General features: G+C 42.5%; 1 protein-coding gene across 1 annotated transcript in view; it reads left to right on the forward strand.

The window, feature by feature from the left end:
- AK5 (adenylate kinase 5) overlaps positions 1-20543 on the forward strand; it is a gene marked incomplete at its 5' end in the record, with an annotated part of 185240 nt that overhangs the window by 118243 nt on the left and 46454 nt on the right. The window contains 2 exons of the mRNA XM_082688564.1: positions 4873-4915; positions 10279-10323. Coding sequence (XP_082544690.1) covers positions 4873-4915; positions 10279-10323 — 88 coding nt within the window. The remainder of the gene's footprint in view (positions 1-4872; positions 4916-10278; positions 10324-20543) is intronic.

The following is a 20543-nucleotide window of genomic DNA, read 5'->3' on the forward strand; positions in this document are numbered from 1 at the left end:
ACTAGGAGGACACCCCCAAAATGACCTACTACTTCTCCGTCCTTCCCAGGGGAGCTTTCCTTTCACGGTCTCCAAAAGGATTTTCTTTAAAGATTTTATTTATTTGAGAGAGAGAGAGAAAGAGAGAGCTCGCCCATGAAGTGGGGGGTTGGGGGGGGGGGGCACAGGGAAAAGCAGACTCCCGCTGCAAAGGGATCCCAATACAGGGCTCAAACCCAGGATCCAAAGACCATGACCCAAGCCGAAGTCAGATGCTTAACTTACTGAGGCACCCAGGCGCTACCCCCCACCAAGGATTTTTAAACATCAACGCTATCTACCTAAGGACAGACGGTAAGAATATCTGACAACCTGACCTCACCTCTGAAACCAGTGAGAGGATGCTGAGAAGGAAACACCGGTTGGTTTCAGGGCCCGGAGGGCGGCAAGAGGGGGCTCAGGCACACCCATCCCACGGACCACAGAACTGCAGTTATGCCATGCCTCAGACATAGCGTTGCGGCGAGGATCCAGTGTGCTTCTTTCCGCAGAAACACTTCCAGATCTGGAAGGCACAAGTTCAATGTCCACTTCGAGCGTAACCTGATCTGCTTGTGACAATACCACCCTAGACTGGTCCAGCAACCAAGAGCACACACCGTGCTGCGGTCAGTGCAAGCTGCAGGGTATCCTTTCTTAGGATTGAGGAACTTATCTGGGAGGCAATGTTGCCCTATTTTGATCTCTCCCCCCAAATTTCAATTATTCAAGGAATTGGGAATGACGGACGTCCACACCGCAAGGTGGTGATGACAGGTGCGCTGACTGCATGGGGAAACACATGCACACGCCAGCTAGCTACACCTCCTGCCGACCATACTAGAACCTAGCCTTGCAAAGTTCCCTGCCTACACATCCGCTCAGGCAAATAAAGCTGAATGCAACCCGCTTTTGCTTTCCTCGTGGCTCTTGTTTGACTGGAGAATGAGACATCTAGACCAAAAAAAAAAAAAAAATCCATAGCCCAAACCCAGTTTTCCATGAAACAATGAATCCTGTCCTGAGGTTTTAGCCATGACACTTCAACAAGATTCTTGATTTCTTCTCCTCAGGTACCAGTGTGCTCTCATAAATTTAGCACAAGGAGGGGTGGAGACCTGAACTTGGTTTTGTGTGTTGGTGGTTTGGCTGCAGCATGTCCCATCTTTGCCAGCATTTATCACGTCATTGTAAGGCTGTGTCTTGGCTCCATATGTGTGAGTCATAATGGACACTTACATGAAATCTGAGCCAATATTAGTACTATTTCTGTCAGTTGGTTCCAACTTGGTATTCTGCGTTTTGCCCCCTAAACCCCGTTTAAGACAGCAGAGAGCACCTCTGTCTCCTGGCACCCACAAAACCCAACCTCACCATTCAGACTTACAGGCGACAGAAGGCCGTCTAGATGGAGAACAACGAGATGAAAGGTTGTGTGTGCCCCGAGGACGCACCCACAGGCCCTCAGGCTGGAGCCTGGGAGTTCATAGGCTGTGCTTTCTCAAGGGGTGCCTCACTGAAGAGGCAGCTCCCAGCTCCCAGCTCCCAGCTCCCTGCTCAGAAACGCCTTATCAGGTATTTCTCACATAAGCTTGTAGAGCATTTTGCTTCTTACAGAATTGACGTTCTGAATGAGTGCCTTTCACGCAGAACACACTTGGACTAGGAAAGAAAGAGACAACACATAGGGCCTTCAGACTCTGTATGGCTTCTTCTTCACCAAAAGAGAACCAGAAGAGCTGGCCTTTCCTTAGTTGTTTTGGTGTGTGTGTGTGTCTGTGTGTGTGTATGTGCGCGCGTGCACGTACGCACCTGTTTAAGATGCCAGACTGAGTTTATTTACAAAAGATTCACATAGGAATCATGAGGTTTATAGAGCATCATGTGAAAATAACACCCTCCAATCAAACAGCCCATTTATCTGGGCTTTCATGACCGTGAATGCCGTGTGCATGTAAATAAAGCTGGGGCTCATTTGAAGCGTTTGGGCAAACAGATTAGAAGGCTATGAAAAAGAGCAATGGATTAAAAACAGATCAGACACAGGAAGCCAAACAGAGGTGAGACAGGCCCCTTTAAAACACGGTACATGGTTTTATGAATCAGATGAACCTTGATCAGTCTCCTAAAACATGACAGCTAGGTGGAAGAAAGATCTGAGGCAGTTTAGCCTGTAAGATGAGTGAAAGTCTAATCATTCAACAATGATATTAAAAATCGAGGGGGAGGACTCCCTCACATGACCTGGATATGTTTGATAGCTGTTTGACAAGGAACAAGCAGAGCTTGATCTAACAATTCTTTGCCAGCAGAGGCTACTGAGCCACTTTCTACGTAGGCGCATCTTGGGCAAACATCAAACTGCTTTGAACAGGTCCCTGTCTCAGGAGGGCTTCCCTAGAAGCAAAACCTGAAATGAGGATTCTTTAAAAGGAAGTTATTAGGGACTGCTCTTCAGAGAGGGAGAGAGATGCAGGAGAGGGCAGGGGTAGGAGCTGAGCAAGGATGGGATTAGCTTCAGCCTGATCTCCAGGGAACCTTATCCCGGAGTCAACCCCGGCTGAGGGCGGGGCCGGACTTCTGTGAGCCCTTAGCAACACCTGAGGGATGGGTGCACTAGCCAGTTCAGAACAGGACACTAAGAGATTCACGGCGATAGCTAAGCTGATGGGACTAAATCTTTAGGAGCCATGCTGTGTGGTAGGTGATGTGGTTCTCCTCCTGACCCTGGCTTCACTAAAGACATGCTGCAGGGGTGCCCGGGTGGCTCAGTTGTTAAGCATCAGTCTTCCGCTCAGGTCATGGTCCCAGGGTCCTGGGATTGAGCCCTGCATTGGGCTCCCTGCTAAGTGGGAAGCTTGCTTCTCCCTCTCCCTCTCCCACTCCCCCTGCCTGTGTTCCCTCTCTCATTGTCTCTGTCAAATAAATAAAACCTTTATTTAAAAGAAAAAAGACAAGCTGCTATGGCCGTGGTCCCCTCACATGACCTCTGTAACCATCAATTTCCTCATCTATACAATGGGAGAGGGGATGGCAGGGTTGGGTGAGATGATCTCTATAACTCCCAGCTCCGAAATGCAATTATTTCAACAACAGAAGTGGAGGTAGGCTCACTGGAAGGAAGCTAATTAATGTAAATGTGTCCCTGAATGACCACTCCATTAAAAACTCTTCTCTCACCTGGAATCGTTCTGGATCCACAGGCAAATCTAAGAAGACAAGCAGTAAAGTTGCCCTGAAGGCGTATGTTCTAAGAAGGGCTGGCAAGGCTCCGTTTGCAAACAAGTACTCTCAGAGCGGTTACCTCTAGGGAGCATTAATGCAACCAGGCAACCTCATTTAACTGACTCCCACATCAAAGCGAATTAGAAGCAAGAGGCTGGAGTGAAGTGTGAGCCGCAGGCCGTCCCTGCAAAATGGCACCACCTCTATGAAGGGCAGTTGGGCAAAATCTATCTGTTATAAATACATTTGCTCTTTGACCACACAGTCCCTTCTCTGAGAATTCATCCAGCAGGCATATGTGTATGAAATGACCTTTACATGAGCTTATTCGCTGTGCTACTTTTTCCAAAATAATCCAAGATCGGAAACTACTCAGTGGTCCATCAATAAAGGGCGAGTTAAAAACAACAACTGTGGTAGCTTCCATACCATAGAACGCCGTACAACCGAGAATATTCTGGATGAGCACGGAAAGTTCTCCCGGGTACATCAATAACTGAAAAAGCAAGGGGAAGAACAATATTATTCTGGATCAGTGTGTATATTCTGTACACATTCTGAACATATATGCAATGTGTAATAGAAGTTCACTCCTTTCTGTGTACAAAATGGAGGTCACAAGATGATATAATATTCTTTTTTTTAGATCCGAGAGAGAGAGATCATAAGTAGGCAGAGAGGCAGGAGGGAGTGAGGAGGAGGGCTCCCCGCTGAGCAGAGAACCTGACTCGGGGCTTGATCCCAGGACCCTGAGATCATGACCTGAGCCGAAAGCAGAGGCTCAACCCACTGAGCCACCCAGGCGCCCCAAGATGTTATAATTATATTCAAACGCATCCATAGGTATCTGGAAGTTGTTTTTTGTGTATCTGGAAAAAGATGGAAATAAAAAACTTCTATGAGTGGCTACCTATACAGAATTAGGGAGTGGGAATATGGGATGGATGGAGACATAAGTAAAAATCAGAATTCTTATCAAATGTCTTTTTATAAGTTTTCATCCTACATTTTTTCCCCAACTACCATAGGTTCTTCTGTAAAGAAAATGCAGCTGCTGCTTGGTTAAAAAAATAAAATAATTTAAAAGCAGGCATCAATCAAAGCTAGTCCTTCCAATTTCCCTTATTTCATGCTTCAGTTTTCAAGGATTGGCCAGTGGTTAACTATATGATTTACAATGCTGGAAAACACTTCCTATCTGGCACTCCAGAGAAAGCATGCCACGTCCAATGTTACACCACAGAGTTTTTTGTAAAACCACCATGACTACACCCACCAGTGAGCTTTGGGTACTGAAGAGTGTTCTCTTCTTCAAATCAGCTTTTCTGATCACAGATAAGTCATGCACCAGGAAAGTGAGGTGTGACACTAAACTGAGCAGTACAAAAAGAACAGCATGAACCCAGGGTTCAGTCTGGGCTTTGTCCCTCATTGCTATGTGATCGTGGGCAACTTGCTTCTCAAACTCTTAATTTCTTCATCTATAAAAGGCAGATAGGAATAGTGCATCCTTCATAGAGTTGTTTGGAAGGTTAGGTATGTTAATGCATGTTGGCAAGAAATTTAGCATAATACCTATTACTACTGTCATCTAATATTTTGGGTGTTTTTTTTTTTTTTTATGTACAGGGTGATGACCAGTTAAATATATTTGGGGAGGACACCATGGGAGGTGAGTTTCCTTTACTGATCAGACCAGAGTTGTGTTCTAGTAGCTTTGAGTGTATCTTCTTGATTAAACACCAACCGAGAGATAATGAACTACAAACAGCATGTGGCTTTCCTTAGCCAGGCTCCATGATTCAGACTGGAACTCTTTGGATCTTTCCTCCCTTGGTCTATGCAAAGAAACCAAGGGAGACCCTTCCTTAGAGATGCATTTCCTGACTACCCAGAAAACATGACCCTCGACGTGCTCAGCGAAAATAAGATGTTCTGGTAAAATATGTGTGGGAAACACTGAATGTTCAATCCCCTTTGGAAGAGGCACGCATAATGGCATAGCAAGACTCCCACACATCCTGCCATAGAGACAGCTGGCTAACTTTGACATTCTTTAGATTTATTGGAATTCCAAAGTCTTTTTCCTGTACAGTAGTTACTGATCTGCAGTGTGCTGTTGGGATGCAACCCAAGAAACACCCAAAATATCTTGCTTTGTAACAGTTCTCGTGTCAGAAGTCTAGCAACAACTAAAAAGTCCAGCCTTAACTAGTGACACATAGAACTGAAAATAGATAAAATTATGTGAACTTGAGATTGTCCAAAAGAGATAATTTTCCCGATTGCCCTGGGTCATGTACCTTCTAACATTTCCACTTGGTTATAAATGTTGCTGTAATTATGGTTCATGAAAATGTGTTTGTATTGACTGTGAGCACATACAAGTAAGGGAGCTGGCTTTCCAAATAACCCTAGCTCTAATTCTATGCTGATCCATGAGCATGAGCCCTTTGATGATAATGGCTATAGCAGTATGTGAAAATCTCAGTTACCAAATGACATCATGGTGATTCATGGGGAAAGGCACATACACGTGAGCCAAGTACAAATAATCAACCTAGTCCCAACTGGATAAGGATTGACAGATTGCCAACCAGAGCTTCCCTTTTTCCTGATTATAAGATTAACATGCATTCATTGTGGAAATATTTTTAAGGTCGAAAATAAGAGCAGTCTAAAATCTTATGACCTCTAAATAATCATGGTTAACATTCTATATATTTTATTCCATTGTGTTTGTTATATACTTATTTTTACATAGTTGAGAATACATGTGTATATGCAAATGTCATTCTTTTTGTGTATATCATAAGCATATTCTCATGTCATTACAAACTATAATGTTACCTTGTGATGAATACATTGTATAAATGGTTCACCATAGGTACAACTATATCTAATAATAACCACAGACACTTTCCTGGATTGCAAATAGATGAAAAGTTGGTCCACTTTATATAGAATTGTTGAATCACTATATTGTACACCTGAAACTAATATAACCCTGTATGTTAACTATATGGGAATTTTTTTTTTTTTAAATCATTGCTCAGCTTCAAAAAAGGAAGCTGGAAGTCTAGAGAACATGAGATGACCATCTGGTCCACTAGTTAAAAGCACCAATGTATGTGTGCCTTTAATAGAAAGCTCCAGATAACATAGGATTTTTCCAGTTGCTGTAGGCTATTCTGTAAAGAGACTGCAGTATCTCTTTGATTAGAAAGAACAAAATTTTCATCCCTCAGTTTGAAAACCAAATGTTTCCAAAAACCCCAAATTCACATCTTTCCTCTGATTTTAGCTTCCCTGTTCCTTTCCCCTCTTGCTCCCAATCCAATTCTTCTTGTCCCATTCTGTCTCTGGAATTGGGTCTTTCCCTCAGCTAATAGTGGATTCCAGCAAAAAGGTGGCTTTGTGTATAAATGAAGCATCCCAATTCTACTGAAAAGCAAGTTCGAGAACTGTCAGAGGAGCGATCTAGCTTTCAAAAGTACTTATCATCTACATAAAACGTGAAGTGGAAGTCAGAGTCCTATCAGTTCATTTTAAGTGTAAAAATTGCAGTTTTGTCACCAAGATGGGAAATAAAAACCTTGTACTATCTCTCCGTCATTTCATCCATCATTTTAGTCCACTCACCCCCATAGGATGAGCAAAAACAGCTGCTTCCAGAACAGGAAAAGAGCTCCACCTACACTGGGAGCTCAGGGCTGGCTCCACCCAGCCTGCCCCTCCCTCCTGGGTCTCCCCACCAAGGGGGCTGCTCCAGGAACTACCACAGCCCAGGGTCTGAAATGCACAGCTCAGGGGCCTGGGGCTCCAATAAAAGCACCAAGACCTTTGAACTTTAGAGTCTTTACTTTAAAACTTCATGCAGGGGAGCCTGGGTGGCTCAGTGGGTTAAAGCCTCTGCCTTCAGCTCACGTCATGATCCCAGGATCCTGGGATCAAGCCCTGCATCAGGCTCTCTGCTCAGCAGGGAGCCTGCTTTCTCCCCTCTCTACCTGCCTCTCTGCCTACTTGCGATCTCCGTCTGTCAAATAAATGAAATCTTAAAAAAAAAAAAAAAACTTAATGCATATTTTTCATGAAGTGAAAAATCACAATATCCTACATCCTAATATATTACTGTCTACTCGGCGTATATTATAGTTTGCAAAGCATCTCCCTTAGCATAGGGGGTAACAAGAACCATAAAGTGTTCAAAATTGTCATCAGTTTCTCCATCTGCAGTCGCATCTGTCCACTGAGGACAGATCTGGTTTGTTTGTCCAGCATGGCGCTCTAAAAGCTTCTAAAAGCTTAACTCTAGAGGTCAGCTCTTGTCAGCCACAATTCACAACACTCCACGCCCACCCACCTCGCTGGTTTAGAATCTTTGCCCGCCTTCACCTAAGCACATCAAAGAAAGTCTTCTCGAGTTCTTTTTGGAATCGGCCGGCCACCCCCAATCCCACCCCTGTGGGTATGAAATTAAGCAGCTCAGACATGAGCCAGTCCCAGGATCAACTTGAACATGGTGACATCCTCTGAGTCCACTAGAGCCTGCCCTTAGGCTTTTCACCATCATTTGCTCACGATGGCCTCTAGGTTGGAGCCGCACTTCCCTTAGTGGCTTGTGTAGACTCCTTCTATGAACTTCAGTGCATCGTGAACTAACCTCCTTCTTCTGTGCTGTTGGCCTGCCCCCAAAGTCTCTGACCCTGTCCTGGTACAGCTGAGTAGGCAGCCCGATCTCCATACCTAAAGCCCGCAGCCTTAAAGCCGGGGAGAGTTCAAGTGCTCACTAAATTTTTTTTTTTTTTTGAGGTTTGAGGATCCCCTGCTTCCAAGCTCAAACAGTTGACACTTTCACAGAGCCATTCCCAATTCAAGTTTTCAAGTAACCTCACTCTTACTCTTAGAATTTGGGTTTACTTTAGGTATCTTAAACATGCAGGGTGCCTGGGTGACTCAGGCAGTTAAACGTCCGACTCTTGATTTGGCCCAGGTCATGATGTCAGGGTTGTGAGAGGGAGCCCAGTGCTGGGCTCTGCACTGGATATGGAGCCTGCTTGAGGTTCTCTCTCTCCCTCTGCCCCTCCCCCTCCTCAAAAAAAAAAAAAACCTCTTTTAAACACGCAACAATAAATTTGCGTCATAAATTTGGCCAAGTGGGGTGCCTGGGTGGCTCAGTTGGTTGGACGACTGCCTTCGGCTCAGGTCATGATCCTGGAGTCCCGGGATCGAGTCCCACATCGGGCTCCCAGCTCCATGGGGAGTCTGCTTCTCCCTCTGACCTTCTCACTCATGTTCTCTCTCACTGTCTCTCTCTCAAATAAATAAATAAAATCTTTTAAAATAAATAAATAAATAGGTTTGGCCAAGAGAGAAATGGGACCATTTCCTACTGTGGTCCATTCATTTACGGGAACCACAAAATCATAGGTATTTGAACCAAAAGAGACGTTAGAGATCACTACTTGACTTACAACACCTTTACTTTATGAATGGAGAAACTGAAGTCCAAGGAGAGGAAGTCAATAGACTAAAGCTAGTCAGTTGAGATCTGAAGCAAAAGTACAGCTTTACCTACCCATCCTTCATGGCCACCTACTACACCACATGACAGCTGAAACTCTTTTAGGGATCTACACACTCTGGAGGATATTGCACTTTGCCAAAAATTCCTAACCATCCCCTACTTTGAAGTAGTAGTCCCCCTCTTACACTGTTGGTGGGAATGCAAACTGGTGCAGCCACTCTGTAAAACGGCGTGGAGCTTCCTCAAAAAGTTAAAAATAGAACTACCTGATGATCCGGCAATTGCATTAGTAGGTGTTTACCCAGAGGATACAAAAATATGTATTCAAAAGTTGTACATGTGCCCTGATGTTTCTAGCAGCATGATCAACAATAGCCAAATTATGGAACGAACCCAAATGTCCAGCGACTGATGACTGAATGGGGGGTAAATATATATATACATATAATGGAAGATGACTCAGCCATAAAAAGAATGAAATCTTCCCATTTGCAATGACATAGATGAAGCTGGAGAGTGTAATGCTAAGTGAAATATGACTTCACTCATTTGTGGAATTTTAAAAAATAATAATTTTTTTAATTTTTAAAAATTTTTTAAATTTTTTAAAAATTTAAAAAGCAGAACAAACAAACGTAGGTAGGATAAAATAGAGAGGCAAACCAAAAAACAGACTCTTGACTACAGAGAACAAACTGATGGCTACTGGAGGGGAAGTGGGTGGGGGTGGGTGAAATGGGGGGTGGAGATTAAGGAGGGCACTTGCTGTGATGGGCACTGGATGTTGTATGAAAGTGATGAATCACCAATTTCTACACTTGAAATGAATATTACACCGTATGTTATCTAACAGGAATTTAAATAAAAACTTGAAAAAAATAAATAAAGTAGTGGTTCCCAAAACTCAGTCCTTACTCTCCTCATCTTTGTGGTTTTTGCTTCATCTCTGTATGTATATGACCTGTACTAGGAATTATTCACTTAATATTTTTCTCTAAATTGGCTCACAGTTATTACTTAAATACACTTGTTTTAGAAGGAATTTTATATCACTACCTTAAATGGAAAATAGAATTATTTTCTATAAATAGGAACTATAGTTAAGATATTGTCTTCTAGATATCCATTTGTACTTTAAGCCTTCTTTATTAAACGAGATCAGCAGATATTAAGAAAAGAATATAAAATAATGTAAAACTGAGATACTTACGAATATTTTAAATAATTTTAAAAATTATCTTTCTTTGTAATTCATGCTATTTAATGGCCTATCAGTTTTGCCACCTAAAATTGATAGTTTGCATTAAAGTGAAATAGGTTACCTAGGTCTGGGAATAAGGCTGAAATGGTCACTGGTGCCTATTAACTATGACCTATTAACACATTTACTCAACTTGGGCTTCTTACCAAATAAATCTACAAGATTTGGTTTTTACACAACATGAGTAATACCAGGGTTTCAAAAACAGTTTTTCTTGCCAATAACTTAAATTATTCTTACTTTAAAGGTTTCATGGAAGATTTGAGAAAGCGCAAAATTATTTTCATGATTGGTGAGTAACCACCCTCAAGTTTTCTAATGCAACTGCTACTAATACACAACTTGATAGAGAAAAAAGACTGTTCTTTTCTCACTGTGCTTTGAAGTCTTGCTCCTTTTTTGGTTAGGATAATACCCTTGAGGCTGCTGGGTTGTTGCTTTTGTTTATGCAGTTTTATATTGTTTTGGGCATTGTATCTTTATAGAGTAGACAGAGTAGGACTCGAAGGAATGTCAGACTCCTGAGTTTAGCCCTACAATAATAAAATACATTATAATCCCATGGGTATGAAGATGTCCTACATCAAAATATAACACACACCTTTTCTGTTTGAACAATGAGTCAATGCTCCCCAAACCTCACTGCTAAAAATACCAGCAATCACATATTCAAACATATTTCAGTAACCATACCCTGCATTCCTTTTAGCTAATGATAAAAACAATCTCACTCATCTTATGCCTCGTACAATGGAAGCTACTGATAAGTTAAGTCATGGGACAAAATTCACTTGGGGTTCACCTGCTTTTTCTAAGTGCCTACTGTGTTCCAGTTTATCTCATTTAATCTTTCTCTAGTCCTATAGGTTGGTGGTTTATCTTTATGACATATCTGTTAACACAGGTAAGGAAACTGAGACTCAGGAAGGTAAAGGAGTTGGTCCGAGGTCACATAGCTAATGAGCGTGAGAGGCGTATGTCCATTTTTCCCCATGGAGATCAATGGGGCTATTTGAGCAACAGTTATAATTACACAGAAAAGCACAAACTATTGTCAGAGCACCTCCCAAAACTTGATACTTCTCCTTCTAATGATTCAAGTCTGTAGAAAAGTTAATACACCTACCTTTGCACTTTTCAAAAAATGTCTATTCATATTCAGAAATAATGAAAAGGTCCACACCTCCTCAGTGAGTGGGAAAAAGAATGGTTATCAGCACCCAAGAAATAAAATTGGATAAACTTAGAATCTTGCACTCTGAAGCTGGGATGTTGCCTTGGAAATCGCTCACTAAATTTCCCTCTTTGTTAGATGAAGAAACTGAGTCCCAGAGAACTTAAGAGGTTTGATCAAGGTCATTTCCACAGCTGGTGACAGAGGGGAGACCAGGGCTATAGCTCCCCATTCCAGACCTCTCCCCACTCCACCACTCAGTTGTTGGGTTGTTTCCCTGGACTGTCTCCTACATTGAGTCACCCACCCCATACTTACTGAGTATTGGACCTGTGCTGGGCAATGAGCAGGAATCACAGAGTTTCCTTTCTAGATGGAAAGGAGAACTCATGGAATTATTACCACATAGGAAGGAAACAAAGAGCTGAAGTAGAACAACATTGGTTGAGTATCTGGGTAGTTGTGGGTAATCAGAGTGATCAGGCAAAGGTTTCCCCACAGAGGTGACGTTTAGGCAGGAAACTAAAGGAGGAGATGGAGCAACGGGAGAAATTCACTGAGGTGAGAGAAGGAAGAATTCCAGACAAAAAGAATGGTGTGTCTTGAGCAGTGAGAGTTCTGGAGCCCAACCTGAGTACTGTCCCCTGACCTGCTTGCCTCTCATTGACCTTAACCTTGGAAACTGGAGGAACTCTTGTCACACTTTTTATATTCTTTGCAGAAAGTAAATGTACATCATTTCTGCTCCTTAACTGAAGAGACACTGAAGAGAAACAGCAACGAAATTTCCCCTTTCCACATAAAATTTAATCATTCTTCTTGGCATCAAGGCCATACGCAATGACTTATACATTCTGTTCAGCTTTTATCTTAGGGGCCAAATTAGGAAAAGGAGACACTCTTTAAACGTGACATTCAGTATCTAAGGAATGAGCTTTTATTATCACATCGAAATCTTTGTTTTTAATTAGGTGGTCCAAAACAAAGCTTCTAAAAATAGTATAGCATATTTTGTGGTTATTATTTTCTCTAGCAATAATATCATTTCAGATTTACCCAGTTTAGCACTCATAATTAAATTCTGAAATGTATTTTCAAGCATCACTTCTATCTGTCCGCATGTAACTTAAAGCCCTTGGCTCACCTGTTACTAAGACCTGTGCCCTTCACAGAGTCAAACAGCACAATATAAAATCTTTGACATCAGACACAGCTTGAGACCCCCCAGGGGTCCACAGACTACACTCCAAGAACTGTTGTTCTGAATAAAGGTTTTTCTTATATTAACCAAACTCTCCTGTATTTTAACTTACTGGCCAGTTACTATTCTTGTAAAGATTTCCGCCTACTGTTTGGGCAGGAAAAGATGCAAACCCACTGTGATATGAGGAAAAATGATTGTTGTTGTATTTACTGGACTCTGCTTGAAAATTAAGGCCTTAGTGCTATATACTGCCTTGACAGATGGCAGAATGTATTTGGGGGCTGTATTGCAGGTCAATTGGAAGCTCATAAAAATACTCAGGATGTCATAGACACACCCATAGCGGTTTTGATGAGCCCTAATATACAAGAGTCTATCGATTTCAGTGCAACAGGTGTGGTGCTGCCTATATGAGAAGATAGTTGAACTTTTAACATTTCATACTACTGTCTGGACATCTACCAAGACACATGGCATTTTAGTATTAGCCAGAAACTAGATTGTCATCCTCGCTGTTAGTCTGAAGATAAAAAACAATATTCCTAAAGCACTGTCCCCCTGCTTTAAAGACCTTCAAAGCCTCCTCCCCACTGGCCTCTAGGTGCCTTCCCATTTCCCACTCCAACCCCCATGAGTCTGTGGCTCCAGCCATACCTGCCTTATCTTTATCTCTTGAACTTCCCTCGCTTTTGCCAGTCCCGTTGCTTGAAATGTCTCTTCCCCTCGCTGACGATACCCCAAGGTCAGGCTTAGGTTTTAGCTCCCTGTGACGTCTTTTCTAGTGGCCAGCCTTCTGCCTGTGTGCTCTTCCATTGCTCATTTAGATACCCCACAATGACTTAGGAAACAAGTATTTGTTGGCATAATGAGTTCTTTAGGAGGCAGTGTGGTCAGTTTCCATAACAACCAAAGTAGCAGTTGGAATTCTTGGACTGGAACTGACAGGCAGGTTGATGCTGCTAGTAGCCGTTGCTGGCAGGGCAGTTCTCAGGTTAATTATGAGCCTAATCAGACACTCCTGACTCCATTGTAGCTGCTCGCCTCTCCCTGAGAACAGCAATACCAGCTTACTATTCTCCCCAAAGCTGGTGCATTTCTTGCTCATTTCCAAAGTAGTTTGAGTCACGGTTAATAGCACTGACCACCGTCTGAGTGAAAAACTTGTTCAGGGAAGGTGTACTGTCTGGGCCAAAACGAAAGGAGGCAACAACTGATCTAGTTAGCCCTTTGAAAGTGGTGTGAAGGGGTGCCTGGGTGGCTCAGTGGGTTAAGCCTCTGCCTTTGGCTCAGGTCATGATCTCAGGGTCCTGGGATCGAGCCCGCACGCATCGGGCTCTCTGCTCAGCGGGGAACCTGCTTTCCTTCCTCTCTCTGCCTGCCTCTCTGCCTACCTGTGATCTCTGTCTGTCAAATAAATAAGTAAAATCTTTAAAAAAAAAGAAAAAGAAAAAGAAAGAAAGTGGTGTGAATATTACCTCTTTGTTCATGAAGAAGGCAGCTCTGTCACTCTTTCTAGAGAAATACTTTCCACAGGACAGGTGTGAGATCTCATGGGATCAGGCCAGTGATCAAAAGGATTGGAAAAGGTTCTCTGGACTTTGATAGTTCACACACAAGACGTAAGAACTGTGCTGCTGTACAAGACTAGGGCTCAGTCATGGCTGAAAATGGAAAAGTATTTGGATAGTGTAAAAATGTCCTTTAAAGGACCTCATTATGTCCCACTAACAGGCTCCTACAGTTTTCACAACCTCTTCTGGTACATTTCTTTCCTTTCTCTCTCTCTCTCTGTATTTTTTTAATCTCTTGATCATTATCTTGCTCTTATCCAATCTATTTTGGCTTCTTTTTCTCTTCTGTGCTTTTCGTAGCCTGCCTGTGCCCAAAGTGTGACATAACCTGAATTTCCATTAATTCCTTTCCAAAGCTTTGGCTTCAATTTAGAAAATCATCTGACTTTATAGGTGAGGTGTGATACTAATGGCGTTATGGTCAAGACATCATTCTGGGCCTATAGCATTCAGGATGTCAGGGCCACAGATGGCTTTGTGTACCTTAGCAGGAGTACTGATAAACGACTTCTAAGTAGTAAGCTTTGGGAGGCACTTTTACAGTATTTTGTGTTATTCTGTGTATTTTTAACCCAGTGTAAACTAGTCCTATTTATTTACTTAGGGAAAATTGTAGAAATGAGAATTCTTACTTAAAAACTCAATTTTTTTTTAAGATTTTATTTATTTGAGAGAGGAAGAGAGAGAGCACAAGCAGGGGAAGCAGCAGAGAAGAGGGAGAAGCAGACTTCCTGCTGAACAGGGAGCCTGATTTGTGGCTCAAAACCAGGCCCCCAGGATCATGACCCGAGCCCAAGGCAGACATTTAACTGACTGAACCACCCAGGCGCCCCTAAAACTCAATATTTTAATGCCTGCCATTATTTCACTATAGCCCTAATGTCATTTCATTGTTGCTCTTTTGTCAAAGAACTATGAATTAACCTAATATTTAGGGAATATTGACTTGGGGCCCAGATTAAAATTTTTCATGACATCGATGCACATATTTGGTTAAATAAAAAACAAAAGGCAAAGTTTATTTTCATTTGAGGTAGCGGTATTAGAAGCCAACATCCACTGAGCACTGAACACACACTAGACACTGTATAATGTTATCTTATTTAATGCTTGACTCCACCCTATGGGGAAGGTACCATCCCCAGCCTGACTTTTCAGGTAAGATGTTAGAGAGTTAAATAATTTGCTAGGTGGCACCTGCGTGGCTCAGTCATTAAGCATCTGCCTTGGGCTCAGCTCATGATCTCAGGGTCCTGGGATGAGCCCCGCATTGGGCTCTCTGCTCAGCAGGAAGCCTGCTTCTCCCTCTCCTACCTCCCCCCTTATGTTCCCTCTCTCGCTGTCTCTCCCTCTGTCAAATAAATAAAATCTTTAAAAAAAAAAAATCCTTGAAAATAAGTAAATAAATAACTTTCTGAGAAGTGACGGATCTGGGGCTTGAAAGCTTGGATTTTATCACTGGCAACAGATGCTGCCGATTATTGTCCTTGAAGCGACGGGCTTCCTTTATTTCTTTTCAAGAAAATGTCTGCTAGAGACTCAAGTCTGAAAATCCATAGTTTATCTGTTAGTCCATCCGTGAGAAGGTAAAAATGGTGTTCAGTTAGGAAAAGCAACTAGTTAAGCAACTCAAACAATCACATCGTGTTTTTCCTCAAGAAAACCATTAACCTAGATGTGCTAAAGCACTTTGTGCATACTTCACACGAAATACTAAAATGACATATACTTAAGGACTGAGACTGAATAAAACTAATCTTTTATACTGCTTCATCAAGGCCATTCTTAACACTGGCATTTTCTTTTTGTTTTACTGAGAGTTCACTAGATGATACATCTAGTTCAATTGGAGGCAGCTGTCTTGATTCACACTGGTTTTATAACAATTGCTTCTGTACTATTAGTGAAAGGCAATAGTCTCTAAGTGTTGTAATGAAAATAGGGGACCTCCCCCAAAATACAAAAACACAGGACACCTGGGGGACACAGTCCGTTGAGTTATTCCACTCTTGGTTTCAACTCAGGTTACGATCTTGGGGTCATGAGATTGAACCCCACTTTGGGGCTGCTTGAGATTCTCTCTCTCCCTCTCCCACCGTCCCTCCCCTCACTTTTCCTCTCTCTCTCTCTCTCTGTCTCTCTCAAATAAATAATAATTTTTAAAAAGTACAAAAACACTGGGGCGCCTGGGTGGCTCAGTGCATTAAGCCTCTGCCTTCAGCTCAGGTCATGATCTCAGGGTCCTGGGATCAAGCCCCGCATCAAGCTCTCTGCTCAGTGGGGAGCCTGCTTCCTCCCTCTCTCTGCCTGTCTCTCTGCCTACTTGTGATCTCTCTCTGTCAAATAAATAAATAAAATATTTTTTTAAAATACAGAAACACTAATTCAAAGGTATATGCGCACCCTTGTGGTTATTGCAGCAGTATGTACCGTAGCCAGATCATGAAAGCAGCCCAAGTGTCTGTCGGTAGGTGAATGGATAAAGAGGTGGTACACACACACACACACACACACACCATAGAGTATGACTCAGCCATAAAAAAGAATAAAATCTTTCCATTTGCCATGACATGGATGGAACGAGCGAGAATTATGCTAAGCAAAATAAGTCAGTCAGAGAAAGACAAATACCATACGGTTTCACTCTTAATGTGAAATTTAAGAAACAAAAGAATCATGGGGGAAAAAGGGAGAGGCAAGCCAAGAAACAGACTTTTTTTTTTTTTAAGATTTTTATTTATCTATTTGATAGAGAGAGATCACAAGGAGGCAGAGAGGCAGGGGGAAGCAGGCTCCCCGCTGAGCAGAGAGCCCGATGTGGGGCTTGATCCCAGGACCCTGAGATCATGACCTGAGCCGAAGGCAGAAGCCTAAACCACTGAGCCACCCAGGCGCTCCAAGAAACAGACTTTTAACCATGGAGAGCAAACTGATGGTTTGTTGGGTGGGAGATGGGTGAAACAAGTGATGGAGATTCGAGAGAGCACTTGTGTGATGAGCTTGGGGTGTTGAATGGAAGCGTTCAGTCACTATATTGCACACCTGAAACTAATATAATGCTTTATGGTAACTACTGGGATTAAATTTGAAAGAAAAAATAGAGCACCCCACCCTACCCCCAGCATCTGTGACCACACTTTGAGAACCAAGTATGATCAATTAAGGTATAGGGTCTGTTAAGCAGGTGTATGAAACCCTGTACTTGGCATTTGGGAAATCTTGGAGGATTAAGTAGTCCCTTGTGCTTTCTTTCGGCTTGTCCGTCCAAAAACAAATAACCTCACAAATGTGAGCAAGGGGTCAGGGGTAAAACGGTGCAACTACTGAAAACCCCTTTCCCAGGGCTGCTGTGGGCCTGGAAAAGTTCTGAATGTTCCTGTGTAGCCAGTGGTGTGAGGGATGCCTGAAAGGAAAGCCTGGGTGCTAGTCAGAGGTGGGCCAAAATGAATGCTTCAGGAGGACTCACAGGAGACTCCAAAGCAGGGGCCAGCTGCAGGTGGAGGGGACAGGTGTCCGGGATCAGTAGCACCGGAAGAACCAGGACTGGAGGAAGGGTGTAGAGAACCCTTCAGGTGAGAGAACAGCCCTGACATGGAGACTGACCTTTGAGCTTGAATTAGTCCCATCAGGCCGCTGTACCAAACTACCGTAGCCTGAGTGGCTTGTAAACAACAGAAACTCATTTCTCACAGCCTTGGAGGCTGGGAAGTCTAAGATCAAGACACTGACAGATTTGACGTCTGGTGAAGGTCGACATCCTGATTCGTAGACAGCTTCTTTTCCCTGTAACCTCACGTGGTGGAGGGGAGGGAGTGCTTTAAGACCTCTTTTTAAAAGGCACTGATCCTATTCATAGGGCACTCCACCCTCCTGCCCTGATCACCTTCCAAAGCCCCAATCCAGGTACCATCACACCATAACATATGGGTTGGAAGGGGACACCGGCATTCAATCATAGCCGAAAAATGGACTATCATGGTTATCAGAAATTATTGGATGAGACTATGAAAACTCAGACTAGACTTCATTGGGTTTCTACTATAAAATGAAAACGGGAAGCCCATCAGCTAGACTGGGTTCACAGAAAGAAGTATGTTTCCATCTGACTGCCAAACCTGTGGTCTGCCCTAACTGAACATCATCTCTGTCCCAGACATAGACGCATGATTGCCACAGCCCTTTCTCCAGGAAGGCACGAAGTTATTAAGGGCCCTTTTGGCCCTCTTCTGGCCTGACGTCTGTATTTTCAAACTCCAGCCTTTCAGGATGGAAGAGTAAAAGAAGAGAGACATTGGGCCCTTTCCAAGAGAGCCTCAAATGCACTTACAAACCAATGGGATGGCTTTCTAATGTTGGAGAAATGCAAGCCTTGTGTACTGACCGCCAACCTACTTAAACTTTTTCCTGCAAAAAGACTCTAATTAATGTTGAATAGAACAAAACACTTTCTTCATTTAATCAGACCAAATTAATAAACCTATATCGAGGGCTCACTATGCTTAGAGAACTATGAGGTTCATTCAGTACGACACGGAACAGTCCTTGGAACACTGCATGACAGGGCAGAAGTACAGGGGTTTTTTTCCATGTTTTTTTTAAGTTATTTTCTCAAGAAAGGAATGTTGCTGAGTCAATTGAGTCATCCAGAAGGGCACTATTGCTAAAAAGAAAAGCACGCAGGTGACTTTAACCAAGTGAAGGGTTTGGGGAGCTCATCATACTCATTGTACCCACTTCTTGAAATATTTTTGGAAACACCATTAACTTACCAACAGAATCACCTGGTGAAGAGTTACTCAACCTGTTCGCTCATCCAAGGCCGCATCTCCAGGCCTGACTCACTGAAAGCTTCTTTTGCTTGTTCTGAGACCCACTAAGAATGATCAATGCCACAGACTCTAGAAGGACCCAGCACTGAATGTGAAAGAACACCCCAAATCTTATGTTTATATCTAACCTCTGTGTGCCCTTGGGCCAATCCCTTAACCTCTCTGAATTTCTTTTAAAATGGCAAAATAAGGATGCCTGGGTGGCTCAGGCATTAAGTGTCTGCCTTTGGCTAGGGTCATGGTCCCAGGGTCCTGGGATAGAGCCCTACATCAGCCTCCCTGCTTGTTGCAAAGCCTGCTTCTCCCTCTCCAACTCCCCCTGCTTAAGTTTCCTCTCTTCCTGTGTATCTCTCTGTCAAGTAAATAAATAAAGTATTCAAAAATAATAATAATAATACAATTAAAATAAAATGGCAAAATAATATTTGTTTTCTGTCTACCCCAAATTTGAGCCACTAATGAATTGACACATTGCTAACTGTTCTCTCAATTGGAAGCATGTACAACAGAGACGTTGTCCCAAAAAAGTAAAGTTTGAAAGCTATTGAATAACTCCAAGTCCTCATCTTCTACCTCTAAATATTTATTTCAATTACCTAATAATAATATTAAAACTAACATATACTGGTGACTTACTACATTCTAGATACTGGGGTGCCTTTTTACATGCTCTCATATTTATTTCTCACACCAGTCATCAGTACTCATGTTCTTTCCCATTTTATAGATGAAGAGGTAGAGACTCAGAAGATTAGGGAAATTTCCCAAAGCTACACTGTTTAATAAGTGACAGAGTTGGAACTCATACCCCACGTTCCCAGACTTCAATGCCCATGCTCAAATACTATTATAGATATGTAGTAAGGAGAGCTTATGGGAGTAGAGTGGGTGGAGGAGTTTGCTATAATTATGTGAATAAATGTCCCAATTTTCTATTTGACTTTGTTCCTATATAGCTAACTATTGATGTCTGAAAGCAAAGTCAAAATAATAAGACATCAAACGAATATCAGTGAAACAGACCTCTGAGTGCCTCAGCCATGTTCTGCCAATTATTTGCAATTCCATAATAACTTCAAAACAGGGAACAATTTGAAGCCATAAAAGTATCTGAACTGCTCTGAACACCCCCCCCCAAAAGCACATTGATTTTGGAATACACACTGCATCTTTTTACTAAGAAGGCATATCGTGGGTATATTTTTTGTGAGCATAACCAAAAGTATTTCAAAGAACCAGGGGCAACAATGAGCAAGTGTTTGAGAATGTGATTCTGGGTACATCTGAAGGAACCTGGTGCTTCTGAGATTTTCTTTGTGGGTTGAATAGAGCACCTTGACCACATACTGATTTCAAACAATGGCTTAGTTTAGAGGTGGAGGGAAAAAATAGCCTCAGCCAGGGGATATACAGACTTTACATGGCCTGTGTAACTCTCTAATGGTAAAAATATTTTCTCACTGCTATATTAAATTCTCTCATTAACTGTATATTCTTTTGGGTGACTTTCATTAATTCATTTGATATATTTACTGAGTTTCTGCCATCTAAGAGCTAAGTGACAGACTTAATCATATGAAGATGAGAGATCTCAAGGAGCTCTTATTGTAGGGAGGGAGCCAACAACCCCCTCAACGCGGCACGTGTCATGGCAGTGGCACAACGGATGGGAGAAAGACTGAAGCGAGTCGTGGGTGTGGAGAAGGAAGTCAGCTGAGTCCCGAGAAAGAAAAG

This window comes from Mustela nivalis (genome assembly GCF_964662115.1).
Source record: "Mustela nivalis genome assembly, chromosome: 10".
NCBI classification, from domain to species: Eukaryota; Metazoa; Chordata; class Mammalia; order Carnivora; family Mustelidae; genus Mustela; species Mustela nivalis.